The sequence below is a fragment of the Triplophysa rosa genome, linkage group LG7, assembly GCF_024868665.1.
Source record: "Triplophysa rosa linkage group LG7, Trosa_1v2, whole genome shotgun sequence".
Lineage (NCBI taxonomy): Eukaryota > Metazoa > Chordata > Actinopteri > Cypriniformes > Nemacheilidae > Triplophysa > Triplophysa rosa.
This window is the reverse complement of record NC_079896.1, coordinates 7017286-7035792: the sequence shown is the minus strand read 5'-3', so window position 1 is coordinate 7035792 and position 18507 is coordinate 7017286. Positions and strand designations below refer to the sequence as shown.

At 37.9% G+C, this 18507-nt stretch overlaps 1 protein-coding gene across 3 annotated transcripts in view; it reads left to right on the top strand.

Moving 5' to 3' along the window:
- The window catches only part of srgap3 (SLIT-ROBO Rho GTPase activating protein 3), an 82083-nt gene that overhangs the window by 45377 nt on the left and 18199 nt on the right, over positions 1-18507 (top strand). For 2 of the 3 annotated variants that reach the window (XR_008963227.1, XM_057337452.1), the window contains exons 6-14: positions 199-327; positions 3716-3937; positions 4090-4191; positions 9181-9378; positions 10819-10903; positions 13652-13679; positions 15128-15230; positions 16958-17018; positions 17624-17701. Coding sequence is in view for 2 of the 3 variants with exons in the window: in XM_057337452.1 (XP_057193435.1) it covers positions 199-327; positions 3716-3937; positions 4090-4191; positions 9181-9378; positions 10819-10903; positions 13652-13679; positions 15128-15230; positions 16958-17018; positions 17624-17701 (1006 nt within the window). In the remaining variant the exon portion in view is untranslated. Of the gene's footprint in view, positions 1-198; positions 328-3715; positions 3938-4089; positions 4192-9180; positions 9379-10818; positions 10904-13651; positions 13680-15127; positions 15231-15846; positions 15878-16957; positions 17019-17623; positions 17702-18507 lie in introns of all 3 variants that reach the window. The other variant, XM_057337453.1, reaches the window with a different exon arrangement.

Below are 18507 nucleotides of genomic sequence, written 5' to 3'. Positions count from 1 at the left end.
ACTTACATTGCATGATTCTATACATTTGTATCAGAGTATGTGCAATCCCTGGGATCGAACCCATGACCTTGGCGTTGCGCCATGCTCTAACCACTGAGCTACAGGAAAGCTTTTGGTTTTGTCACATCATTATCATTCTGTTTGTGAAAACAGATAATATCTTAATATACTTTTCTCTTTTTTGTTTTTGTCTTTCAGAGGCAAGCCAAGTACTCAGAGAACAAGCTGAAATGCACAAAAGCTCGCAATGACTATTTATTGAACCTGGCAGCCACCAATGCCGTTGTGGCGAAATATTACATCCATGACGTTTCGGATATGATTGATGTGAGTATGCGAAATGAGTCACGTGTTTGTTTGTGTGTATTAGCTGGGATGTTTAAATGTGTCGTCTTAACACAGTTGAACTGCTGAGGGCTCAACTCCATCTGTTGCCCTCTGCATTGTGTTCTAACATGGTTTACCTTGGATGCATTGTCGAAATGTTTGCTTTGCATTTTCTGGAGTGTAATCGTTTGTGAATTTGATTTTATTCCTCTTTGTTTTTATTGATTTATTATTCATAATCTCCATTACTGTCACCTAATCTGGTTTTATTCAGTAGCACAAAGCCTATAAGACTATTGATGTGTCATGTAGAATTATTTTTGTCAGATCTAAAAGATGAGTATTTAATTAGCTATCTTAACTGCAAATAAGCGATGGAAAAATGTTATTGCTTCGAGATTTCTCTGTCAGACCTCAGTTGATACGTTTGTGAAGAATAATCAAGTCCATTAAATTCCTATTTTATCATGAAACATTGCAGCGTTTATTGTGAATAGTTTATCAATGTGGGTCATTCTCTTTTTAAAATTCATCTTCAGTTAAAATCTGAAAATGCACTTCCGTCCTGTAATGACTATCCATCTTAGATGACGTATGTTAGACGGCTTGGGCGGAGCAACCGTTAACTCCTCCCCTTCAACTGTCAGTCTGCTGCCACTTGCAACGGCTGTTTTTAAAGACGAAAAGCCACGACCACTATTTTTCTCATTCAAAATTACATTTCACTCGGAAATGCGTCGAAATACAGAAGTAAAAACGATCGCAATTTACGGTTCACCGGGACTTTAAAGTCTCAATGTGTTCCCTGATTAATCTCATTTCTGTTTAGGAGAAACAGGACAGATAATTTGGAGATTCTGTTTGTGATTTTTCTTCGTATTAGTTATATTGTTGCATGCTTGTCAACAGACATTAGTTTAACTGTTACAGATATCAAATAGCAGATATGAAACTATCCAAAATCTGCTAAGGCTAGGAAAGTATGCAGTGATTTGCAGTGTACTGAAGTATTTACTCTGCTGGATCATCTTTGCTGTCATGTTAGAATTACAGTAGTATGTGTGCTGTAAATCAAAACCAAACCTCTGTGGCTTTTTGCTGAGAGATGCAAAGTGTGTTGTCACATTGCTGTCTGTTAATATGCAATGATATCCTGTGGCAGATTAAGAACACACACACACACACACACACACACACACACACACACACACACACACACACACACACATTATAAAACAAAATGAAAGCGAGAAGAAACTATACTGTAGATAACCACCTAAAATGATTATTAGTGGATGCAGTCTTTTTTTTTCTTCAGCTTTTTATATATGTACAGCATGTTTGGTCAATATTTATGCTATTCGCGATGCAACACTGCAAGTCTTTCTCACTTAGCATTTTGTATTACTGTGCAGGACCCCAAGATGAGCATTTTTTATTGACTTATTTTTTTGTGCAGAAACTTTCAGTTACAGCTTGCATGTCAGGCACTAGAAGACCATCACGCAATCATCTCAGTAGTTGCTATACGCTGTAAATTAATTTAGGCGAAAAACTGTTTTGCATGCTTGTACAGTTGTGAAAAAATGAAAAGCAAAAAACAGGACTCACTGCCATAGCTAATGTAGATATGGGTTTGCCTTTAAAACCGCTAATTGGTTGAAACCTCAAACCCAAACTCACAGAGCTTTCTATAGCCACCACTGTATATATAAAAATTCATGTGGCCTGCTGTGGTGTATTAGGGTTCCAGGTTACCTTGTACCAGAAAAATTCAGGTTAAACCTGCTGGTCCAAAAAATGTGACCACCCATGCTACTGCTGGAAGACACATAAAGTTTTGTGTGTAAAGTGTGCGTATTGAGGTACTTATGTGCAAATATTTTGTGATGCTGTGCTTTTAAGTACATTGAAACATTAACAGCATTTATATATTTAAACACGCAACGAGAATGTGATATTGTGCCATTACTTTACTTTCATTGTAGAGCAATTTGCTTTATCCTCTTTTTGTTACTGACACTTGCCATCTTTTAAATTGTTGGACTTTTTAAGAGAAAATTTGGGTGAGCTTTCGCATGCTCTGAATAAAACTTTTTTTTTTCTCAAAATAATTTTACTGGTTTATAAAGTCAGTGGAGGGCCCTTTAAACTCTATGCTTTTTTAAAAATAAAAACGTCTATATTCTAGTGCTTTAAAAGCGGGACTTCATCTTTTTGCTTTTAATACTTAGAACCATCTGATCTGAACAATCTTAATGTAACATTAAGAACATTTTTAATCTCCAAAATGCCCTAGACAACTTGAACCAGTAGAGCTTTGTGATTAAAATGATAGACCAACTTTTCTAAACTGATTTCAATGCTTGACACTTGTTAGTTTTCACAGTTCCTTATGCCAACAAATACTTTTCTGTAAATTAAATAGGGACAGATGAGTATCAACAAATGAGATGAGATGAGATGAGCGTGACATTGCTTTATACAGTATATGCTGTACACACATGCACACACACACACACACACACACTGTCTGGTTTACTATCTCCGTGGGGACAGTCCATAGGCGTAATGTTTTTTATACTGTACAAACTGTATATTTTATCCCCTATCCCTACCCCTAAACCTAAAGATCATAGAAAACTTTTTGCATTTTTAGATTTAAAAAAAATATCGTTCTGTACAATTTATAAGCTTTTTTGCCCATGGGGACCTCAATTTTGGTCCCCACAGTGACACGAGTCCCCATGTGTTGGTGTGCATTCAGGTTCAGGTTATCCCCACCGGGATATAAAAACATGAACACACCACACACACACACACACTTGAACTTAATGACATTTAAAGATTACATTTCTAAAGAAACCTTGTAATGCCAACTAGTCTATGCTACAGGATATGACCGTCTTATGTTTGGATGCAAACCCTTTTAAGCTTATTATATAGATTAACAGCTAAATAGGGAGATAAGTGCCACATCCTAATGGTTCACATAGGTTTTAAACTGGCTCTACGTTGCTAAAAGAGGTTAGTTGGACATTTGTTGCGCAGTTAAACTAATTAGCTAAGATATCCCACTGTGCTTGTGTTTCTAACTATAGATCTAGAAGATCTAATTTCTCGGCAGGCTCTTATTCACTCATTTAGATCATGTCAATTTAATGACACTACCGGGAGATGCTACCTGTCGTACAGTTTGCCCTGAGAGAATGTGAAGTCGTGTGAGCGCTAAAAATAGGCATCACCATGGAAACATATTTTGCAAATAAAGTTTAGTTTAACCAACCTTCACCGAAAGAAATATTGCGTTTTGTTCATCTAAATGTCAGACAAGTTCGCTGTGAAATGCGTCTTATCTCTCCTGTCCTCATTTTTACGCTTTCAACAGTGCTGTGACCTCGGATATCACGCTAGCTTGGCACGGACATTTAGGACGTACCTGTCTGCTGAGTATAACCTGGAGACCTCCCGTCACGAGGGTCTGGACATCATCGAGAAAGCTGTGGACAACCTGGACCCTCGCAATGATAAGCACAAGATCATGGATATGTACAATCAGGTCTTTTGCCCACCAATGCGCTTTGAGTTCCTGCCACACATGGGAGATGAGGTATCGAACTTGTGTCTCCAATATCCTCTTAAGAGTAGAAATAATCAAATTCACATGTACTGTAAGACTGCAGACTGACTGCAGACACCTGATATAGATCATAAAAACTGACGATGCAATTGCTGTGTATATTTTGTTTCGGTGCATCCCAGGTGTGCCAGGTGAGTGCCCAGCAGCCAGTTCAGACAGAACTACTGATGCGCTACCACCAGCTACAGTCCCGACTGGCCACGCTCAAGATCGAGAACGAAGAGGTGGGTGCCGCCATAGAACGATCTGACACTAAGTTGTTTGCATCAAAAAAATTAAGCATACTTACTTGACCTAGTATTAAACTGATGGTGAAAGGTTGTGCGATCAAGTTGAATGCATACACTGCAATAAATATAAAAATTATAAACAAAAAAACAATTACATAAAATAATTTATGACGAACAGAAATATACTGTGGATTTATAACTCAAGAAGAAATGAGAGAATACTTGCGAAATAATTGTCTTACCTCGATTATTTTGTTTTCATAATTGTTGGAAGCCAAAATTGAAATTGAAAATCGATTACATTTAGTTGCGCAGCCCTAGTTCTTAGCTATAATAGCATAAATAATATTCTTAGCTATAATATTATAAAATGTAGATCAGACTTTATGGTCAAAAGCCTGGATACTCAAAACTAGTTCAAGTCAACGTAAAATTAAAATGGACCTTATTTACATTTCGAATGTTTGAAGAGGTCATTTGCAAAAACAGATGTATAACAAAAAAATCTTATTGTGCATTCCAAGTAACATGAATCAAACTGCAGTTGGGTTGTTTTGATTAAATAATAATAACAAAAAAATAAAAAAAAAAAATAAAATACAGCACAATAAAACACATGGGCCCGTATTCTTAAAGCTTCTAAGAATCCTCTAAGAAAACTCTTAATTCATCTTAAAACCTCTACAGGAGTCTTAGCTTAAAAACGATTCAGGACCAATCTGAGAGAAACTTTTATCTTAGTGAGGAGCCGGGGCTGACCCCGTTGCTATGTATTACACAGTCTTTTAAAGACTGTGATTGGTTGGTTGACCCAGAAGGAAAAAAAGAGCGCTTTTAAGTATTGTTGCATGAATTGAATGTTTTTTCCTGTTTTACTGTATTCACGTGCACACACACACTCACTATATATATATATATATATATATACAGTGAGGGAAATAAGTATTTGATCCCCTGCTGATTTTGTAAGTTTGCCTACTTACAAACAAATGAAGGGTCTATAATTTTTATGGTGGGTTTATTTTAACTGATAGACACAGAATATTAAAAAAAATCAGGGGAAAAAAATGTTATATAAAGGTTATAAATTGATTTGCATTTCAGTCAGTGAAATAAGTATTTGATCCCCAAGCAAAACATAACTTTGTACTTTGTGGAGAAACCCTTGTTGGCAAGCACAGAGGTCAGACATTTCTGATAGTTGGTCACCAGGTTTGCACATGTGTCCGGATACATTTAGTCCACTCCTCTGTCAATCTTTAAGGTTTCTTGGCTGTCGCTCAGCAAATTGGAGTTTTAGCCTCCTTCACAGAGGTTCTATAGGACTAGGGTCTAGAGACTGGCTAGGACATTTAATGTGCTTCTCCTTAAGCCACTATTTGGTTGTCTTGGCAATATGTTTTGCGTCTTTGTCATGTTAAAGGCTCATCCATGACCCATCTTCAGTGACCTAGTTAAGGGGAGGAGGTTCTCGTCCAAGATTTTACGGTACATGGGCCCGTCCCTCAGCCCCTCAATGCGGTGAAGTCATCCTGTATACCTGTAGCAGAGAAAAAGCCCTAAAGCAGAATGTTTCCAACACTGTGCTTCTCTGTAGACATGATGTTCTTGGGCTCATAGTCAGCATTTCTCTCCCTCCAAACACAGGAGTCCATTTTGGTCTCACAGCAGTGCCAGCACTTTCGCCAAAGCCTTTTCTGAATCATTTTTATGTTCATTGTCAAACTTAAGACGAGCCAGGCGGGCCTTCTTGGGCAGGAGGACCTTGCGGGTGCTTCAGGATTTCAGTCTACTGTGGCATAGCGTGTTACCAATGTGTTACCAATGTTTTGCTTGCTAACTGTGTTCCCAACTGTCTTGAAATCATTAACAGGCTTCTTCCGTGTAGTTCTGGGCTGATCTTTAACATTTCTCATGATCATCTTTACCCCATTGGGGAAATATTGCAGGGAGCTCCAGAACAAGGGCATTTGATAGTTATTTTGTATATCTTCTATTTCCAAATAATCACACCAACAGTTGTCTCCTTCTCACCAAGCTTCTGTCTGTAGCCTATTCAAGGTTTGTGCAGGTCTCCAATCTTGTCGCTGACATCCTTTAAAACCTATTTGGTCTGGACCATGGTGTTGGAGAGGTTGAACTGGAAGATACAGATTCTGTTGGCAGGCATCTTTTATATACATAACAAGCTGATTTAGGAGTACTTTCTTAAAGTGACAGGACTAATCTGTGGTCCATATAGGCACATAACCAATCTGTGGAGCCAGAATTCTTGCTAGTTGGTAGGGGATCAAATACTTATTTCACTGACTGAAATGCAAATCAATTTATAACCTTTATATAACATTTTTTCCCCCTGATTTTTTTTAATATTCTGTGTCTATCAGTTAAAATAAACCCACCATAAAAATTATAGACCCTTCATTTGTTTGTAAGTAGGCAAACTTACAAAATCAGCAGGGGATCAAATACTTATTTCCCTCACTGTATATATATACAGTATATATATATAAATATTCTTTCTTTATTTTTTTATTTACCATGCTGTTAATGTCAACGTATTGATAGAAAATGAGCAGTGACACAATAAGTTTCTGTAAGAGCTGTAATTGTTTGTGTGATCACTATAGAAGGTTGCGACAGAACCGAATCATCTCTGCTGCAGAGCTGCATTTCTCCAGTTCCTAAATATGTTAATGTAGTGATTACTTCTATTTCTGGCGCTATGGCATTTCTGCGCTGTCTTGGAGATGTTAGCGTGTCTCTAATAGGATCGGTCACAAACATCTAATGTGTTGTGTCTTATTAACTCACTGTCATTCAATTCAATGTAATTTTATTTGATAGCGCTTTTACAATTTGCATTGCATCAAAGCAGCTACAAGAAAACCAAAACCAAGATAATCAAAAGTTGAACACAAACACACACAAAAAACAACACAAATAAAAAATCTGATAAACCTTTAAAGTAATATGGAAATTGACATGCATTGCAACACATTTCTTCTCACTTTTCGTGTTTCGTCCATTTTCTCTGCTGCTAAAGAAACTCTTAAGTCTCTTAAAAGTCCTCCTCGCTACTCTTAAAATTTTGGACCTTAAGATCTCTTTTAAGGGTTAAGATGCTTTATGAATGACTTTTTTCGTTACTAGGATCTTTTCTGTAATTCTAAGAGGAAACGCCCACATGTCTAAGAATTTTCTTAGAATTTTGTCAATAGGAGCAACTCTTTGCGTTAGGTTTTTCATGAATACGGGCCCTGATTTTTAACATTTAAAAAAATGGACTTAACTGTTTTTGCAAATAAACTCTTCATTTCTCATCTTATTGTGCATGATTCATTGGTGCTGTTGGTGATGTTATTTCAAAGAAAGTAAATTGGCTTCGTAATCTTTAATGATTTAAAATCAAATTAATCTTAAATTACATTTTTTATATTAAATATTCTCTGTATTATTAGTAGTATTAATAGTATATTATGTAAAAATGTACAATTATAGAAGTAAAATAGGTTGTGAATGACATTTCATGTTGAATTTACCTGACAGATTTTGCTTTAATATCTCAGTACAGTACAGTTTACAGATCCCACTGTTGCCACCAATTGCTTCAGAAACTGTACAGCTTCATTTACACATATGGATGCTACACCTGCTCACTTTAATAATCCGTCAACTTTTTTTTGGTTTAACTCATAAGACTGCAGAGAGTCTTTAGCACTCATCGAGCCCTTAGCTTTAATCGTGCACATTTCTTCTCTGGTGTTTTTGAAGCGCTCCAGAGAATACTTCAGCCTAGCAATCACACTCATTGCAATTTCGTCTGTCTTTCCTGGGAACTCCGAGTGTATTTTTAGCATTTTCATCTGGTAACGGTGCGTTTCTTTTGGGATTAAACAGTTATCTCCATGTTTAGTCTTTGGTCAGGGTAATTCGGTGTCTTTGGAGAGCAGAATACAACTCGGGCACATTACCGAGCAACTAAGTGTATGCAGGTGCTAATGGATTTTATAATAGCTGCCGTTTGTGTGTATTGATGACTTCATCTTGCCCTTATCATTTTGCGTCTCATAACCAGCTTGTAATGGATGATTTTGTGTCATGAAGGGAATGTGCCACATTAATTTGCGAGCTACGCAGCCGGAGCCCACGGCCAATTTACACACGGGTCCCTATAGCATTCACACAATCCTCATTTTCAGACATTGCTGTGAGTGATCTTTAAACCCAGGGTCGAATAGAATCCGACCTCGAAAAGATCATTGGGGATTGCTTGGGGTACAGACGTTTAAGACGTTTCTGAGCTGTATTCAGCATTGCAGTATTTGCTTAAAGGTCACTTGTGATTTGGAATCAATGACTTTTTTAAATGGCTCTGCACACATTTGTTTTGTTTTGTCTGAGCTGTTGCTCAGTCAAAGGTTGTAAAAGCTCTACCTGCATAAACATTCCAATCTGGTTTTATATGACACAGAGAAGCAGCAACACATTTAATACTGTGAGCTTAAATGTAAAAAAATGACACGTAGCTGTTATTGCAGATGTTACGGTGAAGCACATTTAACACAATCTTTTTTTGTCTGTTATACTTGTATGGAAGTTTAATATGTTTTTATATCTCAATGTTCTTAAGATCGCATTGTGGGTTTCAATATGGCAAGTGCCTGTTATTACGTGCTTTTTAAGCAAATGTGGGCACAGAAAATTTCATTTAAAAGTGCTACATGTTTTTTAATGCCAGAACTATATTCCACAAAGTTGTTATTGAAAAATCTACAACTTGTATAAAATATATGCTGATGAAAGTAGGTGATCTCGGTCAGAGCTGTATGTTTGATCCAGCCCCATTTTTGTACCATCGCAAAGTCAGTTCTTGTCATTTACAGTATGTCACTGTCAAACTTTCAGAAAGTTAAATATAACCTGTACTCCAAAGTTCACACTGACCTCTTTTTCGGCTCATCCCCGCTGTGTTTTAATTAGGTACGCAAGACCCTGGATGCAACCATGCAGACCTTACAAGACATGCTGACGGTGGAGGACTTTGATGTGTCAGACGCCTTCCAGCACAGCCGATCCACAGAGTCCATTAAATCGGTGGCTTCCGAGAGCTACATGAGCAAGTTAAACATCGCTAAGAGAAGAGCCAATCAGCAGGAGACGGAAGTCTTCTACTTCACTGTGAGTGGCCTTATTTTTTCAGCCAATAAGCAACGAGACTTTATGTAGTTCTTTATTTACAGTATATGAATATTAATATTAGAGGTGAACTAATACTAAATTTCTCCACCGAACACAGATAGCCGATAATTCAGAGTGAAATCTGCCGATTCCGATTCTGAAGATTGAATTAATATTTCTTAACTTTCTGAATGTTATTAATTCATATAATGACGATTAATATTTAACATCAAACTGGTGATGTTTCTGAACATTTTCTATTGACCTAGCACAAATTCATTGGATTTTTCTGTCCTCTTTTGATTGACAGGATACATCGTCCCTGATCATTAAAAAAAAAGGCGATACTGATTATTGGCCGATGTATGGGAGTATCTCTGCTTAATATGGTGGATCACATGTGAGAGAAATGTAAAATCACATACATGATTATAAACAAACTTTATATACAGCCGCGGAAAAAATTAAGAGACCATTTCAGAGACTGTTTTTCTCATTTTAAAATTAACTATGTATAGTTATGTGATTTAGTAAAATGATCATTTTTGTTTCATTCTGTGAACTACTAACAATATTTCTCCCAAATTTCAAATAAAAATATATATTTTATTGTTGCTTTTTTTTGCAGAAAATGAACACTGGAGAAACCGATCAAAATAACAGAAAATATGCTTTGTATTTTTTCAGACCTCAAATACAGCAAAGAAAAAAGTTCATATTCACTTTTAAGCAATACAATAGTCATATTTGTACATGTATTTAGAAAAAGTTCTAAAATTATTTTTTTTATGTGATGACCTCGATTTTTAGCACAGTTTCATGTGTCTTGTCATGATGTCAGTATTTCACATTGCACTTTTTATCACTCCAGAGGTTTGATTTTGTTGAAATTCAACAAACACTGGACTGGAATAGCCAAAATACATCTAGAAATGGCGATTCGAAATGAAAATATGGAATGGTCTCTTATTTGTTTCCACGGCTATATTACTCAAAATTAAGATCCTATCTTTTGAAACATTGTAGGCAGTGTATTAGGTTTCGGAACAGAGTAGTTACTTCAAAGTTTGTTTGATAAAATTCTCATATCTTCTTTTTATAGAGACCCTTGGGGACCTGGTCTCCAGGATCTCTGAGCTATCTGTAAATCTTTTATTACGTGGTTCTCATCACCTGCGCGTACCGATATGAAAGTTTACCCATCCTGTCCTATCTCTCTGTCCAAACGCATCACACACGAAGCCTCAAAACATTGGCGACAGCACCCATGCCTCGCCAATGAGACGGAAATTAAATCCTCCTATTGGAACAGATTAAATTTGTGGCGTGCAAAGTACGGCGAAATCTGTTCTCTGTTGCCCGCAGCAGACATCAGTCCACTGTTTCAGTCACATCCTATTAAAATCATTAGCTCATTGACGCCTTTATCTGTGTCCGCAGAAATTCAAGGAGTACCTGAACGGCAGCAACCTCATCATTAAACTGCAGGCCAAGCATGACCTGCTGAAGCAGACCCTGGGGGAAGGTGAGCAGTCGCTTTATTAAATAAGCTTCTCTCCGTTCTGTGGAAATAGTGAGCGTCAGCATTGCCAGCATGTTAAATGTCTGGAATGAAACTGTCTGGATGAAACTTTGGTCCCAGTTGGATCCAAAATCTGAATTTGTTGCTAATGAACAGTATTTTTGCATTATTTTAGAATATAGTACACAAAAAAGTTTACCCAAAGTAGAGATAGTTTACCCAAAAAGGAAAAGACAAAAGAAGATATTCTGAGAAATGTCATAGTGGTTTTGTGTCCATACAATGGAAGTCAATGGTGTCCAAAATTGTTTGGTCACCAACATTCTTCAAAATATCTTCTTTTGTGTTTGGCAGAAGAAAAAAAAGGCATACAGTTTTGGATGATGTGAATTTTCATTTTTGGGTGAACTGTCCCTTTAACATCATAGAAATTGTAATTTACATAAATAAAGTGCTTTAACACTTTATGTATTTTTATTTCTGCCATTTTTGGAAGCTGAGCAATAAACCGATAATTATTGTGTTTGGTAATTGACAGAATGGCACAGATGGGGTCCACAGACAAAATTGTGAAAAATACCCAAAGTGTTCCTTTACGCGTGAATCTTGTGTTTGTCAGATCATTATAGAGACCCCGCTTTCACGGCCACATTTCCCACAAGGCCTCTTGTCACTTCGGTTACGGGCAGTTTACGCCCAATCAATCAGCTGGCAGCACCCGGGGGGCGTATTTCGGCAGCTGCATGTGCGGTAGCTCGCGATCTAATGGCGGCCTGCTGTGGGACGGCACAGCTGAGTCCAGCCATCCACTAATATGATTGTTGACCAGTCCTGCTCTCCAGCCCCCACCAGTCTCTGTGTGCTCATTTACTCTTGACATCATTGGCTGATTAACATCACACACACAAAGCGGTTTGGAGCTCAGGTGTGTGTGCGTGTGTATCCGTGGTGCATATACATGAGTTTGGCACATACGGTTGCAGCAGGTTCCGCCCATGTTTTTAATTTTTCACTTAATTGATCCTAGATCCATTAAGCCAATTAGTTTGGCACATCTTTTAATGTTATCAAGGGTTGCCATGCCACCAGCCACCTGGCCTAAATGGACATTTAAATGAGTATCACGAATGTGCTCCAAGCATCTGCATAACCGAAGTGTCTTAAAAAAGAGATTTCGCAGAAATGTGAATGCGCTCTGGAAGGGACTCTGAATCTTTTTTTAACCCCTCAGCTGTCAGGACAAAAGGCTATATTAGTGTTTGGAATGATTTTAGAGGGCAAGCAAACGCAAACTGGAACCACTTCATTTGATATGCAGATTTAATGAAATGAAATGATTTGAGGGCCACTTCACATCGCTGAAGACCCTATGTAGACACATCTGTAGTTCCACCTCATTACATGGCGCTTCAGAATTGGACGGAGAGCTTCGTTTGCATTATGTGAAGACATGGACAGGTGCTTTCGAGATGGTAATTTGGGTGTTTTTGGCTGGATTGGAAATGACTGAGAGTGAGCAAACGGTTGTGTTGTCGTTAGATTTGAAGCCTTTATTGTCATTGTATAGCGCCACATAAAATTACGACTTTACTTTGGCTTTTAACCTCCTGTTTTGAGGAATAGTCCAAATTACTGTTTTATTCTTCCATTGCCAAGTTTTTAGGATAAATAGAATGGTAAAATATTTTTGTATTGTAGCATTATTATACACATTTTACTACAACTATTTTTCACGTTTTCTCATGTAAATGATCCCGCACTGTGCGAGGGACACAACGTATTCTTCAAATTGCTTGGCTTGTTAAAGAAAGATGTGTTTACCTCTCCAAGCGATCTAGCTCATATTTTGCCAGTTGACAGTACAGCAAAAAAATCCCATATATTCGGGGGTGGAAATGCTCGAGATTTGCTTGGGGGCATATTTTATATTCTTAAACCATAAATGCAGAAAATCATGCTATATTTTTGACATATGCATAGCACTTGGAGGCTTGATACTCGATACATTATAACATAAATCATCTACATTTTCAACTTCTACATTTTTGACCAAAGATGGTGATCAACAACCTAACAGCATTCTAGGCAACCCCAAAGAACACGCTAGTAACCACATAGCAACACCTTAAACACCACTCTGAACACCTTAGCAACTGCGTAGCAACACCCACCAATGCCTTACCAGCCACAACATTCAACATTGGGTCCAAATTCACTAAAATTTTATTTTTTTCAAATCTTGTTAAAATTCGGCCCTGGAAAAACTGATGTTAAAACATTCTGATACATTTTTGTGAATGTCCTGCGTATTTTGGTTTGTGGGGTTGTATGTTGTTCACTGCCTTCATTGTATTGATAGTAGGGGACCCTTTTGGGTAGGCTTGAGATTGAGAAAAAGGATTTAGTGAGCCGTCACAAACGTCAGTCATTGTTGCCAGTGTGTGAAGCAATCCCCCCATACACCCACACTTACTCGTTCTCATACACAAACACGCACACACACGCTTATTTAGGTCCCTTCTGTGATCCGTCTGACACCCCACAAGGTCCTTCCGAGGTTTCTACGGTGACCAGTGCTCTTCTTTGTCTCAGTCGCAGTGTGGCTGCTCGGCCATTCATCTCTCCTTCAATGGGGCTGGCCACTCTCACCATAGCCATCAGTGCAATCTGACTGAGCTTTAGAACGCCCTGCATGAGATCATACTAATAATGCCGTTTCTGACTCCTCCCTCTTTTCTCTCTCATTTCCAGGAGAAAGAGCCGAATGTGGAACTACAAGGTAAGATTGATGTGAATTAAGATTCCCCCATTTCTCCTTCCCCCTCATGAACTGACTTAAAATCAGGAAGGGAAAAGATTTAATTCTTGCTGCTTTGTATAGAGCTGTGTGATATTTCAGTTATTTTGTACTTGGAAAAATCTATTTTAGTCAGTCCATTTGCTGCGACTTCAGCTGATAAAACAACTCATAAACCCATAACAAGCCATGGTACAACCCAAAAAGGACAAATAAAAGTTTTTGGCAGCCCACAGAGATATTGCACAACGGTCAGATAGAGGTTTGTCCTCAAGCTGTCACTGGCAAGGATTCGGCTCACGCTGGCTTGTCCAGAATGTCCTCAGACAGTCTAATAATGCTGAGGATACTGCTTTCATGATAAACAGATGCAGAGCATCATCTGTACATCTGCACCCGTTCTAACCTCTCAGTTGGTTGACACACACCAGTGTTCAGATGTATATTCATAAGGCCTTTATTTTGAAATGTCAAGTCCACGATGCTTATAAAACATAGGCTTCATGGACTTGATATACACAAGTATGAAAACACAACTGTGATTGCTTGACTTATGCATTGCAAGTGTACTTGCATCACTGTGGCGGTAACAAACCTCAAAATACTCAAGGGGGCGATAGAGTGTGCTTCAGATGTCTGCACCATGAAACCTATAAATCTGTCGAAAGCTCAACTAACATGTTCAACAAGATATTATGTTATCTATACTTTCTTATGCATTTATGCTAATGGTCAAACTATTGCCCCTTGTGGCGGCGCTGAGAATGCAACACATTTGCATTGGGTTATGAATACGAATGATGAAATTTTAAAACGCAATGTGTGAAATGGAGATTAGTTTGAAGCATTTGCATTCACATAATTGTTGATCATGCTTTTCAGACCTGAACTAGTGAAGTAGTAACTGGTCAAGATCTCTTTTTAGGATTGTTGCCTTTGTATGTTTTTCAATGTGGCATTTATTTCCACTGAAAACAACCTTCCATCTTGTTAATGATTAATAAGCAAATATAAACAACAGCATGCGCTATGCCCTCAAGTTTACAGCCATAGTATTAAGCCATGTCATTTTCCAGTATGATTAAATTTACCAGCCTGTCACAACAGCAATTATGTTTCCATAGCTAAATGTTTTAATAAGGGGCCAGTTCTGGCACCTTTAGGGAGTAGAAAACTCCCCGCAGTTGGTATTGGTTAATTTGAGGTCAAACGCATTAGGATGTAATTAGAAACAACAATGAATGACTGTTGCTTATTTAAACCCCCTTATTATAGGCCTTTACCTCTGCTGAGACATAAGTTAGTACGTTAAAAGCATGAGTGCATAGATATCGCAATGAAATTTTGCTATGGAATATAATACAGGATGTATAATTTTAGGTTTGTTTGTGTTTGTATTTTTGTTCCACCTAACCATCTTTATTCTTCAGACCCCCAACCCTTCCCCCAAAACCACAGAAATTGAGGAAACCAAGGCCTCGCTCCATCTATAACCATAAGCTGTTTAATGGCAATTTGGAGAGTTTCATTAAGGTAGTTTATTAACCGACTGTGGCGCCCCCTAGTGGGCTGGAGGGATAGCTGACAAGCTCTGTCTCTTATCTTTTCCTACCACTGACTCATGCCCCCACGCCCTCTACCTGCTCCTGTTAATTTCAGTCAGTCTTTCACCAGGTGGCGATGATGCAGATAAAAAGGGTGGCATGTGATGCCCCCCGTTCAAGTAGTTTCGAAATAAAATACTTAATTTATGCATTTAAGGGCTTGACTAATTTTAGAACTTGTTTAAAGATACAGTACATTTACATTTATGCATTTGGCAGTCGCTTTTATCCAAAGCGACTTACATTGCATTATACTATACATTGTTTCTGAGTATGTGCAATCCCCTGGGATCGAACCCATGACCTTGGCGTTGCTAGCGCCATATATTTTAAAATATAAAATAATGAACTAAAGGGACATCATGTTTTCCTCACGCCTCCCTTTGCTGCACCTAAAGCCATTCCAGCAGCTGCCCTAATGCTATTCTACCCAGTCACCACGGCGACACTGTCGTCTCCATGGCGATTCCGTAGTCACTTCCTCTCTAACTGTGAATCTTTCAACTCTTTTCACGCTGCTCTGCTCTACGCTGCTTTTGTCCTAGGGGAAGACGGAATGCTCGTACCCGCAACCAGGTACTTTAGAATAGGGCCAGGCATGGACTGTCTTTTTTTTGTCAGATAGCACTGTAATGCATTCACTTCAATGGCACGCCATTGCCTCTTTCCCCAAGAGTTCAAAAACAAACCGCAAAAGTTTTCTGTATTGACCTTGTGTGAGTAGCAGAAATGTTTCTAATAATTATAGTCCTGCTCCAACCCTGACTGAACCGCTAATGTTTTTTTTTTATTGTGAAACGCTCTTGGGGAAAGATACGCTTAATGCTTTGCTTTATTCTCTACTAAAACTACTAATAAATGTTTGTTTTTGAAGCTTTTGAAATTGTAAAACGCATACCTGTTTAAAGGTGCTCTTAATAAATTTCTCTTTAAAAAGTTGAAAGTTAATTGCTCACAAAGCTGAAGTATGTAATTTCTCCATCACTGCGAATGAGTTTTCCTAACACACCCCGTCTGTCATTGGTTGGACAAACTCCATTAATTGAGCCAATGGTGTTGTATCGCACTGGATGCTCAAACAAAGATCAATGTTTTAAAGTCACAAAACCACATGGTTCCGATTTTGGGGAATAATAACCTATAAATGGCTTACCTACAATTGTGTCTGCATGTTACACTGGGATTAAAGTTTACCTGGAAATGAAAATTCTGTCATTATACTGTATACTCACCTTCTTGTCATTTAAAACACAAAAGATATTTTGAAGAATGTTGGAAACCGAATAACGGCGGTACCCATTGACTTGCAATGGTTTTGTGTCCGAACAATAGACGTGTGCTCTGCAGAAGAAAGTCAAACAGGTTTGAAATGACAAGAGGGTGAGTAAATGATGACAGAGTTTTCATTTTTGGTTGAACCATCCCCTTAAAGAATGAGAAGACAAAAAACGTACATTTACATCTTCAAAGCAGAATAGCAAACACAAACGAATAAAGGCAACGTTACTTGGGGCACCTTTATACATTAATGACACATTTTCTGATGTTACATAAATACGATACATACAGTATGTGTTTATTTTGCATTAGAGACCATTAGACTTTCAGGCACTGCTCTAAAATTGATACCATTGTGTAATGCTTGTTTTCTTTCAGGATTCAGGTCAACCCATTCCTGTCGTGGTGGAGAGCTGCGTTCGGTACATTAATCTATATGGTAAGAGGTTCAAGGAAAGGTCACTAATTGATTTCAGCTGAACGTGCTGACGTGAAATCTACTGGAAACCATTAGAGAGCTCTCGAAAAACAACACGAGCTCTTGTCATTCAGAGAAGGCCCTACACGCTGAACCTGAAACAGACACAGATGCTGATTTGAATAAGAACTCATCTGTTGTAAGTTTTAGTGATCCCGTGACGCTCTGCAAATAGTTCCATATAAAGTCCATCTGTCAGGATAAAACTCAAGACAGTAAATTGAAGGAATGACATCAGTTTGGCTGCTAAACATCCTTTGGTGATTTATTATTTACCGCCTGCTGGTCATAAGACTATAGGTTTTTACAGATGTCAAGTTAAGACAAGACGACTGATAACAGGCTCAGCGTGATCTACTGTAGCTTATTTTTATTTCAGTATATCTTATGCTAATGATTAAAACCCCTTTAACAAAAGCCACATGTCCCAAAATAACAGGCTGCGTCAAAAAACGGAATCTATGCAGCTTGTTTTCAGATTGCCTGAAAACCGTGCGGCTGAAATAATGCGATGTCAAACCCTGACAAGTTTGGGCCTTGTGTTTCTTTTTATTTTCCCCTGTCAGGGCTGCAACAGCAAGGCATATTCCGAGTTCCTGGATCTCAGGTGGAAGTGAACGATATTAAAAACTCGTTTGAGAGAGGTTAGTCGCTTCAAGACAAACAGTAATCATGTTTCATTCTTTGTGTTTTCCAAGCTGTGAATTTGTCTCTTCCGCACTTCTGATGTTTATTGAGAACACACGGTGTAAATAACATTTGGGAAATGAAATATGACAGCAGGGTTTGATGTACTGTAAGAAGCTCTCCTGTTAAACAAATAGATAGATGCACATATGGAGTCTACTGTATTTATGTTTGCAAATACAAACCGAATATAGTCTGTTACCCTATCTTACTCGTTGCACGTATTTATTGATATGTTGTAAAAGGATAAATAATGTTTTGCATTACTGTAGTGTGTACTAAAGTATAGACCTCTTCAGAAGATGTAAACAGCGCTGGTCCAGAAGAACTTCCTGTTTCAGTTTTTTAACATTGTGAAAACGTTTGAACAAAATAAAACCAACAGAAGTTTTCATTATCGACTTAAATTGTTAAACAAATATTTTAAAGATTTAAATGGATATGTACGATTTTAGAGGAGAACTGGCCGTCCCGGCTAAGACTGGTTTCTCCCAAGTTTTTTACTCCATTTATTCGTCATTGGAGTTTTGGTTCCTTGCCACCGTTGCTGTGTTGTCTTGCTCACAGGGAGACTGCTTACATTATATTAACTTTTGCAAATGACAACACTGCTTTATAACAATGCAATTTGTTACTTCAACATTGTAAAAAGCGCTACGTAAATAAACTTAAATTGGATTGAAAGATTTTTTAAACTTAAATAAATAATGAAACATGATCTGTTTTTACATTTTGTGAAGTAGTCTATAGTTTGCATATAAAA